At 35.6% G+C, this 20,436-nt stretch overlaps 1 protein-coding gene across 4 annotated transcripts in view; it reads left to right on the top strand.

Annotated features, from left to right (window-relative positions):
- TAOK3 (TAO kinase 3) overlaps positions 1–20,436 on the top strand; it is a gene marked incomplete at its 5' end in the record, with an annotated part of 73,118 nt that overhangs the window by 35,970 nt on the left and 16,712 nt on the right. For 3 of the 4 annotated variants that reach the window (XM_084253762.1, XM_084253761.1, XM_084253760.1), the window contains 4 exons: positions 6,197–6,331; positions 14,070–14,306; positions 16,216–16,344; positions 19,974–20,177. In XM_084253762.1, coding sequence (XP_084109888.1) covers positions 6,197–6,331; positions 14,070–14,306; positions 16,216–16,344; positions 19,974–20,177 — 705 coding nt within the window. Of the gene's footprint in view, positions 1–6,135; positions 6,332–14,069; positions 14,307–16,215; positions 16,345–19,973; positions 20,178–20,436 lie in introns of all 4 variants that reach the window. The other variant, XM_084253759.1, reaches the window with a different exon arrangement.

The raw sequence follows: 20,436 nt of genomic DNA, 5'->3' as shown, positions 1-20,436 counted from the left end.
TGCTTTTATCTCTTACATTATATATTTGGATTCCACTTATTCCATTTAATGGAATGAAAAGGGGCAGTTTTCTAAAGTTACTACCCTGATCAGTCCCTTCAGATGGAATGGTAGCAACAATATATATTACCCGTAGGTACAGGTAACATTTATGACACAAGTTGGATTCTCTAAGAAGCAGAACTAAGGCAGTTTAGCACAGTAGGAATTTTTTGTTTTGTTTTGGAAAGTTCTTTGGGGATCAGTACCTATGGAAGGGAGCAGTGCTGGGCAGAGGGCAAAACTGGGCAGAGATGCAGACCTAATGGTAGATTCAGCTGGCCCCCAGGGAGCTCTGGAGCTAAAATGACCCTTCAGAGTTATCCAAACTGGGCCAAAATGGCTTGGCCTTGATATCCCCACCTAGACCAGCCATTGAATATGAGCTACTGAGAAGGGTGTGAACGGGGCAAAGTTGCTCTCTGTAGCCAAGGACAGTTGCTTGTAAATCCTTTCTTAAAGGGGGATTAGGTGGTGCATTTCTAGGTCTATCATAATTTGTGACCACAAGATTATTTTAGAATAAAAAGCAATCAATATTGTTTTATAAGACATTTACCAATCTTGCATACATTCTTGTCCAGAATCTTAGAAAAGGTTGCATGTCACTAAATTATCATTTTAATGTGTTCTACCCAGTATCTGATTATACTATTTTATTTTTAATACTTGTCACTATCTAAAATAAATTATTATGTATTAATTTGTTGATTACTTCATGACTATAAGTAAATTCTATCAGGGAGATTATACCTGCCTTGTTCTACGCTACCTAGAATAATGCCTGAGATAGCATAGGCACTCAGTGAATAACTATGGAATGAATGAATGAACAATAACAAAACACAGGGAATGAATTAATTACTTAATACTAAAAATCTTGCTATTTTGGTTCATTGAAAATAATGGATTGAAGAGTTAAGTAATCTATTATCTTTATGGTTTAAAAAAATTAAATGTATAATTTCTCTAGTAATAATGTTCTAGACTAATAAGAACATGCTTAATAAATACCAAAATATAAGAATAAAGGTGGGGAATTTTTCGCTCTCTGTGGTTATTGCAACCAAGTAGACATTACCCTAAATTAGCCAGATCATAGATATGAAACAGATTTTATATAAGAACTAAACTCACATTTAAAAGCCATATGTAACTAGTAAGAAACGTGACTTAGAATTAACTGCTCTGCATTCAGAATAAAGATGCCCTGATTTTAGTAGGACAATTCACAGATCAAGCCCCAAAATGTAAAGTGGGACAATGAGAATTTTCCTTTGATATCAAAATTTCAGGTTACTTCTTTCTCTCTAGTCTTTGCCTCTACTCTGGTCTTTCCCAGGCCCTGACGGGATCCTAACATAATCTTACTTTTGAGCAAGAATGACATAAAAATTTTTTCTGACAAAATAATATGTATATTTAGGCTGGTAGCACCTCAAGGATCTTTACTATCCACCTAGGACAGTGTCTGCCACATAGGAAGCACTCAGCAAATATTGTGTTCAATGAAGATAAACTTTTTATAGGACACAATTCTGTACCTCAATTCTTGATTATTCACGAGTGACTCCAAGGCAAACTTTAAATCAAACTAATTTTTGTTATTACTCTCACCTAGCCTGCTTCTGAGCCTATACCTACAATGGATGCCTTAAAGCATGGTGCAATAGTAGCAAACAGACTTTACTACCATCCTAAGCAGTGGAAGTCTTTTTTTATATTTGTCAATTAAATATTATATCTTTGTTTTATTACAATCTAAGATGAATTATCTTTGCCTAATGCTGCCTTTTATTAACAAAGACCATAATATTTTAATATAGTAAAAGTTTTTGGTTAAAATTTTGTTATTTTAAGGTATGACACTAGTGAACTGTAGTCATCATGACCCCCTTTTGGAGATTATTTTTTAAAAGATCATTCTATCTTTTTTTTTTTTTTTTTTTTGCTCTTAAAGAACAGCTTTCACCATTTTCGTGGGGGTGAGGGAGAAGAAATGTCTGTGAAGGGGAATGGATGTTCTAGTTTAATTTTCACTTGCTTCAGTGGCCTTTTCTATTATTTTTGCTGAAGAGAGGGGGTTCGTTGACTCTTCAACCCACACTTGGCAAAGTAAAAGTAAATTAACATGTGAAGGTAATGTTTCTTAAACAGCAGTGACACAACCACTTCTTTATAGTAACATCTTTATCCTTAACATCCTACTAGTAATTTTTTTCTCCCTGTCCTTCCAGGTTAAGATATCCTTTTCCATCTTCTTCCCTTTTCTAACCCCAGCATTTTATAGCTGCACTTGCTTAGGCAATGATTTAATAATTTTGAAGTGAACAAAGCAAAAGAGAAATGGTAGGTTTGCTGATCCTGTGAAAAGTGTGGGTGTCTCTAAAAAGATGTTTATCATTACCATTAAAGTCATTTTTTATTCCCACCCCCCCAACCACAAAATGTATACTTGTGTGTATGTGTTTGTGTGTGTTACTATTTTACAACTTTCTTAGAGTACAGGGTGGCAGATTTTTAATGAAATACAAATTTGAATTCTGTTAAATAATGACAGAAAATGTCATTTTCTCAAAAGGTCTTCCAACCTATGTTCTTGAGCTTATTTATTTAGGAAACATCTACTGAATGCCTACCAAGTATAAAGTACTATGCTAGGTGCTAGAGAGATTGAGATTTTTTTTCAAACCACATTTTGACCTGTTTTCAAAAGTTCACCCTCTCATGCACAGACAAGTAAATATGATGTGATAAAGGTATACTCAAAATTGTACAGAGTCCAAAAGACTCTGTTAAGAGTTCTTTCAAGCTAATCTCGAAACTCTAAACAAGTGACTGCACCATGAATTTTTCAGACACTTAGATAAAAACTTTTCTAAATAAAAATAAAGCCTCTTACCTAGGGTTTGATAGCTGCATGTATTTCACTACATTATGTAAAAGTTCTATTCTTTTTACTAAAGCTTTTGATCAAATTTTATAACAGCTTTTTTTTAAATCTGAAGTTTTATTTTTTATTATGAAAGCACACTGTACATTTGCTGAGCTAACATAGGTTTGTTTAAAACTGATCACCAATCATATTGATATTTCAAAGAGCTGTTTCGTTTGAATGATAGTATCTTAAAGATAAATTATAAACCAAGTCATATATATTGTATCTTGATAAAGTAGCATACGATATTTGTTCTTAATCATCCAAAATGATCATTCAACATCAAAGATGTTGGCCCTTTCATTATGCTTCAGAAATAAGCTGTATCAGTACCTAAATGCATAAACTAGCAAATTGACCCTTTCCATTATTAATCTTAAAATGCGTTCAGTTTAGAAACTCTGGGAGCCAGATATAATGGTCATTTTCAAAGGGACAGCTACTTAAAAGATAATACAAGCAACATAAAAGATACCTAGGAAAGTTGGTAGTTTGTTTATATTTACTTCTCAAATCCATTCCCCTCATTTTAAAATTGCTTCATTTAAGTTGTCTTCAGGGTTTTGAATTTGTTTGATGCAATGGAATTAAATATTTTAAAATTTGTTTCCCTTTACTTGAAATGGATAGCCACTGTTAGATTAAAATTTTGCCCCACTTTGTGATCTTTTGAAGAATACTTGAAGACTCTTAGTATTGGTGATCTCTGTGATGAAGCTCAAATGGGAAACAGTTCTTTTATAAAAGGAAAAAAAATAGGGTGAAACACAATTATATTTAAAGTGATTAAAATTTGGGACCTATTTTTCAAACTAACTTTTTTTTTCCGTCAAACTTCTAAAATAGCATCATCTTTAAAATACACCTTAGTGGGTTATTTAACTACATGCCAACTAAAAATCACTATGATCTTGAATTTTAACTTTGCCAGTATATTCCAATATCCTTGAGTTTAAAAGCTTAGCAAATATAATGTCATTTTTAACTTCTTGATAAGCAAGGTCCTAACCTAAAAGTTCAAATTTTAATGAGAAAAACAAATTAATAAAATTAAAATAGACATATTTTGGTATGATTTGTTTTATTCTATTAGGCGAACAGTATGAAAAGTCACTGATTATCTTTGTAAATCAAATTATTACAATTTGAAGCTTAGCTCCTACCACATCATCTTAGATCTGCCTCTTAAGTCAGTGCCTTTAATATTAGCTAAGTAACACACCCAAACTGTGACTTGTTAAGTCCTCCTGTAAATACACATACCTCTAGATAGTCTTTCCTTTTGGTTGCTGGCATTTAAAAATTTGCTCTCTTGGACTGAAGTAAGTAGGGTCAGTTTTGGAGGTAAATGTAATTTGTTAATGAATATCCAGCAATATACATGATAGTAGATCCCAGTCCATTTCTCTTTAGAACCTTAAACCTACTGTATGAATCACATTCCCACACCCAATTTCCCTTTCCACTATGAAATAAGAGTCCAGATTTCCCAAGAAATGATGCAGAAACTTAATTGCTCTATCAAATACTTTCTAAGTTTCAAAAATATGGGTTGAGATACAACACTGTCTATAGAACTCTGCAATGATGGAAACGATCTCTATCTGGATAGCTCAATATGGTAGTCCTAGTTAGTGGCTAGCTTGAAACTGTTGGTATGACACAAAAACTGAAGTTTACATTTTATTTAAATTAAATATCTAAGAGATTTGTGGCTACCTTATTAATGGGCAGCACAGCAGTAAACATTATATGACCTATGTTCTCAGAGGCACTAAGTGTCCCTTCATTTTTTAAAAACAAAAATAGGCCACTATGCAGTAAACTAAAAAAAATGTCTATAGATGTACAATAATAGTAGATACCTTCCCAACAGTCAGAAGCATTCTAAATTTATAAAAGGAAAATTAGCCCAATGATAAATTTAATTTTGGGTCTTGGCTTTTTTCCTGGATATAAGATCTAATTTTCCTTGAGAAATATGTATGTTTGGATTTTTCAAAATTTCAGACTATCTGATAAAATTTTATACCTACTAATCCTCTTTAATTTTGTTTTCTGATGTAAGAAAGAGCAATTATCAAAAATTTCAAATGGTCATGGACAAAATACAAAACTGACTTCTCTCAAATGGTTTCTCCTAAAACCCTAGGGCAATAAGAGAATTAATTTCTCTTTCCCTGTCCTGAACATGTACTATTTAAAAATCCCCCATGGTTGTACATGTTTTTGAACTATTAATTATTATAGTATCTGTTTTCCTGAAGGGCTAGAGCTACTTACTGACTGACCACTCCATCTTTTTAGAGAGAAGCATTGCCCTTTGAAAGCATTTTCCCCTTTAAAAGTCATTTCAGTTGCATTTAAGAAACATCCATTATTATCCTTTCAGGGAATGTTATTTTTCACTGGGTGTTATAATAAGATTAATCATCTTTGCCTATCAAGAAACACAGACTTGATTAAATCAGTCAAGGACATTAAATTCAGCCTTTACACACTCTGGTGACCATACCCAGAGTGAGTTGAGAAAGAATTTGTGAAACTATCATTTGGTTAAAATTGTATGCCTATCTCTTTAAATCTAAAAAAAAATCCTTTCAGAAGCTGTAGAGAGAAGGTGCTAGAACTGTGTACGATCATGACTGGAAAGCAGGATCCCTCAGTGACTGCCGAATCTTCCCAGCACAAGATAGAGAGGCAGTTCAGCACAAGCCTACACTGGTTCTAGGCAGAACGATGATTCTACCGAACAGATCTCAAATAAAATTAAATTGAGAAAGCAGATCTTTCAAGGGAATGAGGCGGAGGCTCGCTTTTATGTTAAAAGCAACCAGCATCCTCCTTGCTAGACATGGACATGACATTTTTAAAGGAATTATTTGGTTACAGCGTTTTAAGCAAACTGTTCTAAGGAGTCTGTACATTGCATTGTTTTTTCTATTCTTTTTTTCTTTTGCATATATGTAATTCTGGAGGTAAAGAAAAAGCCTGCCAGGGATTCAGAAGGCATCCCACTAGCGATCAGCTGACATTCCTAACTGAAGGCTGCAATGTGTTGCTTATTCATTTTGTACCGTGGGAGCTGCGGGGACTAGCAGAGAGCTAAACTATGCATTTCAAACAGCAGTGCTTGTGCAGAAAGAGGGGTGAGAGAGAGGCAGCCGGCGAGGAAAGAGCACAGCTGGACTTTCTCCTTGTTTTTATCCATTTCTGCAGGATCATGTATTCATAAGGGATGAGGCGGGCCACGGCGATCCCAGGCCTGAGCCGCGGCCTACCCAGTCAGTTCAGAGCCAGGCCCTCCACTACCGGAACAGAGAGCGCTTTGCCACGATCAAATCAGCATCTTTGGTAAGCAAACACCCCTCTACCCACCTTCTCTTGCTTCCCCTCCTCCCCATCTGGCAGCCTCTCGCCCTCCCTGAGCCTCTCTCGGCTTCATGGATGGGAGGAAAGGAGTCAAGAATGTTTTCTCCCTCCTAATAATTTTATTCATTTTAGAAAAAATCTGTTGGCATAGCAACCTGATCTCAGATATTTTAGTATTGTCTACGGCATGGGAAAAAAACCTTTGTGTGTGTGTGTGTGTGTGTGTGTGTGTGTGTATGTTTATATATGCTATATGTGCAAAATAAAAGGCCTTGAGATGAAGTTGTTAACCTATACAATTTTTAAAAGCTATTTGTCTTTTCATTGAAATAATAATGCTTAAAAAATATTGTAAAGGTATTGATGTATGTGTATGCAGGGTACTGTGCTTTTTGTATAGATGTCTGTATGTCTATAATGTATACACATAGCTCAAAGATAAAATAGAATTTTTTTTAAATGTATGGTTGCTGGCTAATGCATATAATTGTAGAAAATAAGATACTTGCTTCCCAGGGATGGATTGCTGGTTCGTTCTGGTTCATTCATTTATTTATTGCAACAATGGTAGTGGCTGCACTTCCCCATTTAACCCCTGAAGAATTTCCTAGCACCAATAAAGCAAGAAGGGCTTTGTAGGAGAGGGTAGGAATGGTTGTGGAAGAAAAGATACTGTAGGATCCTTCAGCATTTTTACTATTGCAAATGTGATTGCTGGATGCCCTTGTAGTAGCAAAAGGGGTGTGTGCTGGAAGAGTTAGTTTTCATGCCTCCTCCCCTTGGCCCCCCACGCGTGCGCGTGCGCGCTCACACACTCACACACACTCACATCGTTTCATCCCTGGCACTCTAAACTCTCTTTAATCTTTTGCTTTAGAACCTCACTTCTCAGCCAAAAAATGATTGAAATATTAGTTGTTTTGCCCAAATTGATGTTAGAGGTCACATGGGCAGGAAGAGTTAGTGTATACTGCCTAGCTATTACATTTAGAACCTATGATGACATCATCCGAGGCCGACCCAGAAATGATTATTTTTCTTGTCCTATTTTTTAAACCCGATTTCCACTTTTATTTCTCAAATCTTTCAAAAGCTTCAGTTATCTTTGGAATTGATATTGCATTAAAATCTTTAAAAATCCAAATAGAAGGAAAATGGAAGTTAAAGCACCTACATATTGCTGTGCTTACTGCTGTATAAAAGCAAACAATTTAATTTAGACTGCTTATAAATAAACCTGCCTTTAAGTTTCTCTGGATAGAAGTTACTTGTAACCTCTTTGGTGGACAATTTTTCATTTTAAATGAATGCTGTAGTACATAATGGAGATCTTAAAATGTCCACTATGTATTTGCTAATGATTGTTCAGCATCCAAAAAAAAAAAAAAATTGCTCCTGAGCCTAAGTAAATCATCAGGAAATTATTAAATAATAAATATCTGTATGCCTGGTATCTGACAAAAGAAGAAATACGGTATTTATAGAATATTACTACTTACCACCAACTCTTGTCATACTTGTACCTTTACCAGATCTGTTCATGCTGAAATGAGGAGAAAAATAATGGGCAACCTCTAGGAATTAGAGCACCATAAGCAGGTTTTGAATGTGAAGTAGATATTATACCAAGTAGATTTCCCCCCTCTGGGGCTGGTGTTCTTATCATTTGCCACACCCTCTTTCCCACATCGTATATTCATGATCTCTCTAGCTGCCAGTGAGAGATTACTATTGCCATGCCAGAATGACCTCATGCTCACATTTGTGAACTCACCCAGGACTACTCTGTGCATATCAGCTAACACAGTCTTCCTCTTTGTGGGTCATGAAAGATGCTTCCCTACTAGGCCTCTGCACAGATATGGGCCAGGTACTCAGCAACCCCTCTGAATCCTACAGGCTTCATAGTGCCCATCCACAGAACAACAGGGATTAGTCTCTTGTATGAACTTTGGATTTGATAAAAGGTGCCTGCCCCTATATTAAATTAAAAACAGAGTAACTGATAGTCTGTTGTCATATCCACAAAATAAGTTGTTTGACATGGCTAACTTTCTCCAAATGTAGTATGTTAGGAGTCATGGTGGGATTGATGGAAGTTTCTCAGAGTTCAGTGGTATTTGTACCCAGTGGCTTTTAGGGAGAAAAAAAATTAAAGGGAAAAGTGGTGTGGCTTCAGGTCTCATTTAGGCAATCTAACTATCAATAGGGGTATTTTAATGCATATTACCAAGTACTGCAGTTCTACTACCCACTGTATAATTTTTAAAGCTAATTCCATAGGAATATATAAATCAGGACACTAGAATATCATAAAGAAATATCTGATTTTAAAGACATGTTTTTTTGTTTTCCATGGAGCCTAACACAAACAAAAAGAACTAAAATTATTAAGTGACATGAAAGTAGGAAAATGAAGATCCAGTATAATGAATAATCAAATTATGGTTGAAACCTCTCTTTACTTCTCACAGTTGGTAATGATACTATATTGATTTATTTATTTTGGCTTTATTCTTTCCTTACAATCTTCTAGCATAAGTGCTAACAACCCACAGAGCAATCCAAAAGTGAACAGTAAAAAGAGAAAGAGGAATTCAGAAGTTAGTTTTTCAATTACTGGTAAATAAATAATGGGCATATATTTTAAATAGACTTGTAAACGGAAAAAAAAAAATTACACTTCCTCAAATTTGTTTGATCAGTCTGCCTCTTCTGCACAAATCTTAAGGGAAATCTAGCTCTGTGATGTTTTTCCCCTTGACTTTTTTTTCTACACTGTGCTTTTAAGTGGGGTTACTGACAGGTGTGTGATGCCCATGGGCTAAAGATTTTTACTACCAGATATTTTTATCATTTTTTACTATTTTAGCACCTTGAAATTGAGATTTTTGTTGTTGTTATACACTGCTGCACAATTGCCTTTGTAACAAAGGAAAAACAAGGACAGTGACCCTTGGTACCAGAAGAAATCCTTGAGAAGCTTCAGAATTATAATTATTTTATTGTAAACATTTTTAAGGGCAGAGTTTTTTTTACCTTGTTTTGGAAAATTAGTGAAAGAGACAATTTCACGGATTCATTTTTATTTTAATCTTTTTTTTTTTTTTCCTGTAAAAAAGTTGGACTCACTCATTACCTAGAGAAAGGAGTTACTTCTTCAGAATTACTCATCTGATTTCTTGGGCATTTGAGATGTGCCTCCCTTGAGTTTTTATTGTTGGTAGAGATTTTAATATTTTAATTAAATTAGCAACCCAAGAAGTGTCTTCAGCTGTTATTACATTTGATGTCATTTCTTTTTAAAGTGTCATTATGTCCTATGTACCCACAGTAGATATTAATACAGAGCCAATATCTATCAGAAAATGGAGTTTTCGGCCTCATGAAGGAATTCTCACTGGAATGCAGTGGTGTTCCTGCACAGGTGAATTCATGTTAGAATTCACATTAGGGAGAGGGACATAAAACTCTTAGTTTCTAATCTCCAAGAAAGCACGTAGGAGAAATTGATTGTTGACTTATCCATGAAAAATATAGATATTTTACTTTGGTTTTACCAGATATAGTATAAAATCTCATTTAAAAATGGAGTCTGTATTTCAACTTTTAAAAATGCAAGCTAATTATTCAACTAAATGGTAAACTGGGTACCTAAATGCATTTAATAGACAAGAATAAAAATACTAGAGTCTCAGCAGTAAATGCTACAGTTTCACCTCTCATGAGCCCTGCTGTTCTGTTTCTAAATGCTTGAAAATATGTTCACTTCCTGAATAGTGTACCAGAGAACAGTTATCAAAATATTGCGTATCTTCTTCTTTTTGTGTGTCTTCTTAATCTCACTGATATCATTACTGATGCTGTTTTTCACTTTTGCTTCCTAATTTATAAGGCCTAGCCTGCATGGCCAAAATCTTTTAATAAACATATGTTGAATGAATGAATGAATGAATGAACTAAAAGTCTCTTGTAGCCCTACTACCACATGAAAATTTGGATTTGTAAGTGTTCATTTCAAAGTTCTTCATATCAATTTTTCTGTATAATGTGGAACTGCCTACTATCCATCATTACTTTTAGTAAGAAATTAGAATATTTTTTTCCTTAGGTGTTCTAAAGAGCAGAGTGTCAATTTTCTAATGCCAAAATGTGACTCACTATATTCTTTTTAAGAACTTGCTATAAATTTCATTTGTTCTAAGTGCTGAGGTGGCTAATTTCATCACATGCATTATTTTTGTTATTACACATAATTAATCTTATAAATTGCCTTTTATCACTGAAGAGGTTAACATTATCAGCCACATGTTCCCATTTTATATTCAGTAAGTTGCTTAGTAGCCTTGTAGTCTAGTGTTTTGCACTTGATAGGCATTTAGTACACACTTTGAATGAAGTGGTTGTTACAGGGTCCATTTTTTCTGGAATTAAATAGTGGGGAAATGGAATAGTTGTAAAAACTTACTGAAAAAGTTTAGTCATCCTTAATGGTTCTTAACTTTTTATATATTATGGCAAATATATGTAATGACTAATAATTCAAATTCAGAAATTTTACATACTTGTATTCTACAACCTAGATGCAAGTACTGTTCTGATGTTAAGCATCACTTTTCTGTTGGTTTCACAGCTTCCAATATATGTGCCCATCCCCAGAAGGGAAGGGAAAAAGAGATGTGTTACTCAGAGCCTGACAGGAGGAGGAAGGAAATCGACATATATTGAACATTTCCTCTGTGTCAGACAACTTGCTAGGCACAAATGTTATCTCATCTAGTCTTGAGGAAGATCCGGTGGTTCCTCTTTATATATGCACAGAGAACTGAGAGAGTACACAAGGTTAAGTAACTTGCATAAGGTCAGTTATAGAATATGGGGTGGAATGAGGTTTGTCTCCAAACAACATAGTGGATGTGACAAGGTAATACTGCCCTCAACTTTAGTTCATCACATTTTTTAAACTACCATTATGAAAACTACAATCACTATCATGTCTATAACTCACTTATTTTTAGAGTTAGTCATTTTGTAACTTAACCTTACCACTCTCTCCAGTTTGACTCTGTAGGTAGTTGATTTCCTCCATTATTCATAACAGAAAATATTAACTCTTTTCTATCATGGTGATGTGGATTTTCTCAGGTAATTCAAGGGCCATCGGATCTTAATTCAAACCTCAGGCTTAATAGAAATTAAAGATAAATTACATTTGAAAACATATTGTAAACCATAAGGCATGATAAAAAATATGAGCTTTTTTTAATTCCATTGTCAAATAGTATATTTATAAGGTATGCAATGTAAACTTAAAACACACAGGTATACATAACTGTAGATAACTTATTTTTTATATATTTCACATTTTAGGCTTTATAAATGCAACATCTGGATATACTCTTATTTAGATTCATCTATCTAGTTTAAGCATAGGATTATGAAACTCAGTTTCTTTATATGTATGTACCTAAAAAGACTATTCTTGAAAAGTTTACTTGTAACAAATGGAAGATGATATTAAGAGTTTAAGAAGGTGATTATCCAAATTATGGGAAGCATTCAAAAAGCAAAATGTCTTCTTGGCATTCAATGATGTACAATGATAGCATAGTGAAATTTGTGTTTTTCTGCTATATATTTGTATGATCTAGTATGCAGTAGATCCACCCCTTCACAGAGACTAGCCCAGCAATTAGGATAGAAAATGTTTTTGACACAGCTCATTTACATTTTATAGTCTATCTGGTATAGGGAACTGGTCATCTTAGAAATATTTTATGGACCACAAGCCAATCAGACATTCTGTTGGCAAGTTTTAAATGTGTCATGGTGACTTTAGAGTGTGCCATGCCTCAGCTCTGGGGATCTGATTAAAGAAGGAATACTAAAATTAGAAAAAAAAACATATGAATAAAACATATATTAAATTCATTATCCTAAAAGAGACACTTTACTATCACATTTGTCTGAAAAACAAGTGAATCCAGAAGAACTAAGTGGTATCCTTTCTACTGATTGAAATTGTTTTTTTTTTTCACCATAGTTGAACTTTAGGGTGGCAGACATGAGCAAGTAAAATACACATATATATTTCAAACCACTTCTTTCCTTCCTTTTATTATGAGCTAAGTTCATTTTTAAAAATGAACTTTTTCAAATTTTGTATAACAAAATAAACTTTGTTCTTTAGAGTGTTATATGCCTTCTTGGTGATGCCATATATATATATATAGTCTTGCAATATCTTCTGCTTTTATTCCTCATACCTTATAGAGGATTGTCATTTTGAAAAGAGAAATGAATATGTGAGACCCAGTGTTAGTTTCAGCTGGAAAGTTTTCAAAGTTCGGCTAATGTTTAATGGTGTACTTTGATAATACTATCCAGTTACAGAACACTCTTGATAGTAAGAACTTGGTCTAGTAGCAGAGACACCTTCCAAAAAGAACAGAGAAACAAACTGTTCTTTGTACAAGATGCACTTTGCCCCATAAATTGAAATTAGTAGAGAGAATTAATAGCAGCATGAGAATTTCCAGTAAAACTCGTTTGAGGGTTAGGTTGAGAAGTTGCGTGTAATAGATAAGAGTAACTAAATTACTTCATGAAAAAAAAACCCTAAACACACCATTTTGTAATTAAAATTTTTATTCTAAAATAGGAAGATGAGAGGAAATGACCTAATAGGAAATTAAAGAGGGATAATAACTTGAAAGATGAAAAAAGGACAGGAAAACCAGAAAAGGTTTAATAGAAAAAAGGAAGAGATGCCAAAATTTGCATTTGCAATTTCAATTTGTTGTATTCACTTGAGTATAGGTTAAGGAAAAAATTACTATGTAGCCATTCAAACAGTATAGATGTGCTTTCTCTTCTTTAGGAGAATAAATAATTAGATGGTAATTTGTTAACAGCTCTTTTGCAGGAGGGGGAAAAAGATGATTTCAAAAGAAAGTTTCTCACTCTCTCACCTTGCTCTCTCAATTCAATTTAATAGGAAATAAATCTTGTCCAAACTATTTTAAAAGGATATTCAAAATTCCTGTGTCTGTTAGAGACATGATCCTTAAACACAAACAGTATAATATCGTGCACCCAGAGAAATTTTGCCACCAGGATACATTTGGCAATGCTGCAGACATCTTTGATTATCTTGACTTGAAGGTACTACTGGCATCTACTGAGTAGGTCAGGTATGCTACTAAGCACCCTACAAATCACAGGAAAGTCCCTCAAAACAGAATTATGTGACCATTGTCACTAGTGCCAATGCTGAGAAATCCTGGCATAAGGGAATACATGGCTCTGGAATCAAACAGAAATGGATCTGAATCCCAGCTCTACTCCTTATAAGCTCTGTGATCTTGAGCATGTGTGTGTGTGTATAAAATATGTACGTGTATATATATATATATATATGTGTGTATATATAAAAAATGGTATCACCAATATATTATTGAGACAAAAGTCTCAGCTTCTTCATCTGTAAAATGGGGATGATGAATGAATAAAAAGAATAAATGAATGAGATGGTTTTCGGATTAAGAATAAAGTATATAAAGAACACCCAACACAGCGCCCAGCACAGGTGAATGTTCAGGAAATGGTAAGTAGGTTAATGACATTGATAAATAAAATTATGCCAGAGGATTCTTGTACTTTGCCTGAAAGTTTGTCTTCCATGCATCTAGTTACCTTTCTGTTCCCCCACCCAAATCAGGTTACACGGCAGATCCATGAGCATGAGCAGGAGAACGAGTTGCGGGAACAGATGTCAGGTTATAAGCGGATGCGGCGCCAGCACCAGAAGCAGCTGATCGCCCTGGAGAACAAGCTGAAGGCTGAGATGGACGAGCACCGCCTCAAGCTACAGAAAGAGGTGGAGACGCATGCCAACAACTCGTCCATCGAGCTGGAGAAGCTGGCCAAGAAGCAAGTGGCTATCATAGAAAAGGAGGTCAGTATGTACACGATGCCCTTGTGCCACACCCAGCCCAGCCCAGCCTGTTGCAGTCAGTAGCGCCATGTGGGCAGGAGGTACTGCTTTGGTGATGGGGATAGTTTCCAGATTTTACTTAAAATCATCATTGAAAGCATAAAATAGTAATTCTAAGTGTGTACTACATCTTTTCTTTTCAGACGTATTCTGAGCATCAGTCCCTTAATGGGGGCCTGGGTACATATAAAATGAAGCAAGATCCTTCTGTCTTATGTGAACTTGCAAAATTCAGGTCTTTTGGAGTGTCCACCACACTCACTGTACTCTTCAAAAGAAAACCGTTCCATAAAATACTCCCTTTTAGTGGTGATGAACCCTACCCACAACTGATTAGACTAACAATGGGCTCCTTACCATTGGCAGCAAGTAATTAATCCAGTTATTGCTTGGGTATTCTAAGGACCTCCTCTCTTCTCCATCCAGGTTCTAAACTGATTTAAAAAAAAAAAACAGAATAAGAGGGTAAGGCAGATAGAATCAAATTATTATCACCTTTATTATTGATAAATGTTAGCTGAAAGAAGTGATTTATGTTTAAAGGAAACGGACCCTAATATTACTTAACAAAATTAAGACATGCCTACCCTGACTGGAGCATTGCTAAATCATTTGTCTTCCCTACTGCTAAGACTTACATAATGTGCAAAGCAGGGGTGAACAGGTGCTCCCCGGGGATAGAGTGACTAGGACAAGGTGCCAAAGATGTTTCAATAATTAAGCCTCTCTCTCTCCACGTGGAGGACAACATCAGAATTCTAAAAGAAACATTCCCCAGTAGTCTATCATTCCATGAGGCGGCCTGACATGAAAACATCTTCCAAGTAGAGTTGACATTGACTAACTAAACCACATTCTTTCCTGGAAATTTGACTTGGGAAATAAAGAGAGAAAATTGTTCATAATGGAAGACTTGTTGATAATAGAGATAAAGGTGAAAAGTATGAGTGAACTTATCTAGTGTTTGTCCTAGAAACCAGTATTTTTTGGGTTATCTTATATTTGGTCTGTGTTCTATCTGTTTAGGAGCTTCAGAAATGTCCTGGTGTCCCACTGTTGTAGGTTGTAGGTGTCTCAGAAAGCAAAATGTCCTTCTCTTTATGTATATACTAAAGTTGACCCCACTAGGAAATCTGATAGTTGGAATAACAAATCAGAGTTTGGTTCTTAGAATAAAACTGTCCAGCTATGTGTTTTTTGTCCATTTTTATAATCAGACTCTTGGGCTACCATCAACAGGATAAAAATATTATAATACTTAATTCACTTTTTTTATAATTTTTTTTTAAGATTTATTTATTTATACAAGCACTGGGTACAGTCAGAAGCGCGGGAGGGTGACAGAATTCACCACAGCCAGAGCGGGGAGTAGAGCAGGCAGAAGGACAGAAGTACACTGCTGAGGGGAGCAGCGGGTGGCAGGAGAGGTCTGTTGCGCCATGTGGGACCCTCCTCTGGTGGCCGGGGAGCAGCCAGGGATCGAACCAGCCCTGCAGAGGCTGCGGGCAGCTTCACAACCCAGTGCTCAACCACTGTGCCACCAGGGAGGCCCCATATAGTACTTAATTCACTTTTCATTTCATGTGTTTGGTGGGGTTTTTTGTATTCAACAAAACATGTTTATGGTTTACTTTCATATTTTTCCATAATAGGATATATTTTTCAATGGTAAAAATTTCATTTTTTTTAAGATACAAGAGAATCAGAAGGCATCTCTTTATTTCTATTTTATTAGTGATTTGTTAAAATTATTCAACACCTAAAATTATTCAGCACTTATGAGTTATTTTAATGCATTAGAGAATACTTCAGACAACTGAATACTGTGTGAAGAATAATTCATCTTAAATGGTATATGTTATTTTATCAGGCAAAGGTAGCTGCAGCAGATGAGAAGAAGTTCCAGCAACAGATCTTGGCCCAGCAGAAAAAAGATTTGACAACTTTCTTAGAAAGTCAGAAGAAACAGTATAAGATTTGTAAGGAAAAAATAAAAGAGGTAAGGGTATCAATATTTATAGTCACCAAATTGTCAGTAGAATGGTTGGAACTTAAAGTTGATTTTTCTCACAGTGACCAATGATCTAATCCAGAGATTCTCAGACTTTATTTTAGAATCATTTGAAGTATGTATTTTACAATTTGTTTTACATATTGCTAACCCACCCCTAGATTTTCTAATTAAGTGGGTCCATGGTAGAGTTTGAAAATGTGTACTTCTAACACATTCCCAAGAGATGTTGATATCACTGGTCCAGGCACCAACTTCAGGAACCATTAATCTACCCCTAAACTGTTCTTGCCAATTTTCCACACTTCAGCTAGTGATCTTTTCAAACTATAAGTCTTGTTACATCACTTCATGGTTTTAACACCCATTGGCTTCCCTTTGCTCTTGGGCTAGATGAGAATACTGCAAGTCCCTGCGTGATGTGCTGCTGCCAGCATCCCATCCAGTCTCATCTGATACCAGTGTCTCCCAGCCTGTTTATCCCACCCCAGTTCTTCTCTGCTCCAGCCACATGCTCACCTTTTCACTCTTAAATAAATGTATCAAGTTACGCCCTTCTCCAAGGTCTTTTGAAACCTCATTTCTTCCTGTTCCTTCTTTCCCTGAGTCCCTCCGTCCCTTCTTTCCTCCCTTCCTTTCTTTTCCTTCCATTAGGAAACGCTTTCAACTCTCTCCACCCCCAGTCTTTCCCCAAGGACAATTCGGTTGTTAATTCCACATCTTCCTCATAAAATGTAGTTTTATTAGTGCCTTAACTTAAATACCGCTTCCTCAGGAAAGCTTTTCTTGACAGCCTCAACCAAGACTGGTTTCATAACACTTACTTTTCAATTACACATTTTTTAAGTGATTTTGTGAACTAATTCCTACTTACCCTACTAACTGGTGAGTGATAAGAGTAAAGATTGTGTCTTTTTTTGTTTGTTTGTTTTGTTTTGTTTTGGTTCATGACTACATCCCTGTAGCTTGGCGCGTGTGAATATGTGATGAATGAATGAATGATTCTTGAGTGTTTTGTTGAAGACCGCTAGTGGACTTAGAAAGTCCTCCTGAGAAACTGCATTTTGATCTGAAAGCTCAGATTTCTTCAGTTCTTTTTTTACCAGTACTTGCAGGTGAATTGCCTACGATTCCATAGACTTTCCTTCTCAAAGACTTAGGATTTCTTATTTGTAGACTACCAGCTTATTACAGCTTAATAAAATCCAGTTTGGAACATTGTTTTAGTATATAAAATTATTCACTTGAGCTCACATTTTAATTTACAAGTCAACATTATGGGTCTTAGCAAGGTTCCTCTCTAATTTTCGTAAGGAAGTGAAAGCAGGTGGGGTGGGGTGTGCCTCAGGATATTTTGCCCTGCCCAGAGGAGCCTCTGCTAATTGTTGGCCCCCAGAAAATTGTACTGGATCCACATTTCCTGAATGGAAAGAATCTCTGACTCTCTTAAGTCTGGAAAACCAACCTGTAGAGAGAAATAGCCCAACTGAGAAGGTTCACGTTCTCCTGTTTTCTTTTTTATTGTTGCTTGAGCCTAATTATTATATCATAATAGAAAGATGTCACTGGTTTACAAAAATGACCTTGATTTTTCAATAACAACTTTTGAATTTTTCTCGCCTGCAAATATGTTCTTATTTTCAGCTCTTTTGTTCTCTCATGCTCTGGACGCCATACTTTTTGACTATTGCCACCATTTTGAGCTTTTGTAACATCAAGGAATTTAGAAATTACATGAACTCTACCTTTAGAAAATTCTATAGAATGGCATTGGAGAGTTCCCACTCAGTCCTCAAGCAATAGGCTATTTTTGGTTCACCATACTCAGATTTATCAGCGCAAGAGACAATAGGCCTAAACTTTTAAGTCTTTCAACATACTCATGAGATAAACAAGCCTAAACCAATTTGAGATGGCCTTTCTGTGGAGAGCTAATATTTAAAATAGCATTCATATTTAGATATTAATATACTTAAAAGTATTGTGTTGGAGTGACAAAATGATATAGTTATCACCGTTGCTGCTAGACAATAAAGATGTGAGCAATACAGAATGATGAATGATTCAGAAATAATTTATTCTTGGCTTGGGGGTAAAATTTTATGACCATATTTAAATTTTGTGTGCAATTTGTGTGGTTAGTGCCAAGCCTAGTAGTAAAGCCATGGCATTAGTGGTGGACCACCATCCTGTTAATTCACAGCTTCCTACAGGCTGGAAACAGCCCTTGCTTTTGATTCTAATATTTCACTTAAAACTCCAGTAGAACAGGAAATCTTAAAATTGATTTCCAAGCACTTGTTGACTAAGTGTAAAAATAGCAAATAGTGATGTCTGCATCCCAAAGCACTGAGGAGAGCAAATGGTAGCAATTAAAGGAAATTTTAACTGAGTGAGTAGTTAGCAAAGGTCAAGCTTGTCAGTATGAAAAAGAGCGTACTTTACTGTCTGTACAAGTGGTCTTATTTCCCTCCATAGATTAACATCTTCTTAATAGTCCTAATTAACTGCTTCGTCCCTTCACCCATATTATCAGAATAATTATGCTCAACTAATTCAAAATAATGAATTTTGTCCTTTTGAAAATATAGGTAGTTTATTTTGGGGCAAATTCCTGCTTTTTCCTGAATTTCAAACTGCTGACATTTGCAAAGCTAATCTCCTGTCTGTGAAATCTGTCCACTTCTCTTGGCCTAGTCGCCACCTCCTTTGTGCAAACTACTATCATCTCTCACCTAGACCTTTGCAGTAGCCTCCCAGCTATCTCCATGTATACACTTTTGCCTTCTTCATTCTCTTCTCCAAATAGCAGAGTCGTCTTCTTGTAATGCCTCTCTTCATGACACCCCTGTCATATATAAAGTCATTTTCTCTTATACTCATGAAAACTTAACTTTTTGTTGGCCTTAACTTGTAAGGCCTCTGAACTCTGAAGTTCCTGCCTACCTGTAGCTTCACCTCATGTCACACTGCACCAGCCACTCTGGCCTTCTTTCAGTTCCTTGATCATCATATTTCAGTTAACCCACCCTCAGGCTCTTGTACATGCTATTTCCTCTGCCCAGAGTATTCTTCCTTCTCCTTTTCACTGGTTAGAAGCTAGAAAAATTTTCAAATATCAACTTAGTTGTTACCACAGTCAAATATTTTCTATTAAATATCCTTGTAAAGCCAAATACTTCATCTCCACAGCAGTTATCACGATAATTTCAGTTCATTTTGGTGTCCTTTGATTCTAGACTGTAAAGTCCCACGACGACAGTTATCATGTTCTTTTGCTCATCATTGTATCCTTGTGTCTTTACTGTGCCTGTCACATGACAGAAACTTACTGTGTGTTGATTGAATGAATGAACAAATAATTTCTGAGAATGAGAAGTCAGAGTCATGGAAACTTAACAAGTCTCCCTCTCACTTAATACTCAGTCTATAAAAAAGAAAAAATTGTTGGCAGGAGAAAAAAATGGAAGCGGGGGGTACAGATATGCAACACCAAGTCTTTCCATCCTTACATTCTCATTTGCTTCCTACTGTTAAAATAAACTATTATTGTTTCTTTTTCTTGATATGACCAACATTTTTGTTTTTGTTTTTCTTTTTCTTTTTCTTTTGTGAAGGAGATGAACGAGGACCATAGCACACCCAAGAAAGAAAAGCAAGAGCGGATATCCAAGCATAAAGAGAACTTGCAGCACACACAGGCTGAAGAGGAAGCCCACCTTCTCACTCAGCAGAGACTGTACTATGACAAAAACTGCCGTTTCTTCAAGCGGAAAATAATGATCAAGCGGCATGAGGTGGAGCAGCAGAACATTCGGGAGGTATTTACTATGTTCATAATTATTCTCATTCACTTGTGAGACAAAAGTTTTGTGGGGATAATGACCATCTCTGTTTTGCCCACTCCTGTATCATTAGCCTTCATAATCTTTAGCTCAATGCCCAACATAAAGTAGGTATATAAAATAAGTCAGAGAATGAATTTCCCACTGAAATGAGGGGGGGAGAAGCCCATTAACAAATGAAGGAATCAACTTTTTCTGAATAAATACAATAGAATTTTATTGAACACCTGTTATA

The sequence above is a fragment of the Talpa europaea genome, assembly GCF_964194135.1.
Source record: "Talpa europaea genome assembly, chromosome: 14".
Classification (NCBI taxonomy): domain Eukaryota; kingdom Metazoa; phylum Chordata; class Mammalia; order Eulipotyphla; family Talpidae; genus Talpa; species Talpa europaea.
The sequence above is the reverse complement of the archived record's forward strand: the minus strand, read 5'-3'. Positions and strand labels throughout refer to the sequence as shown.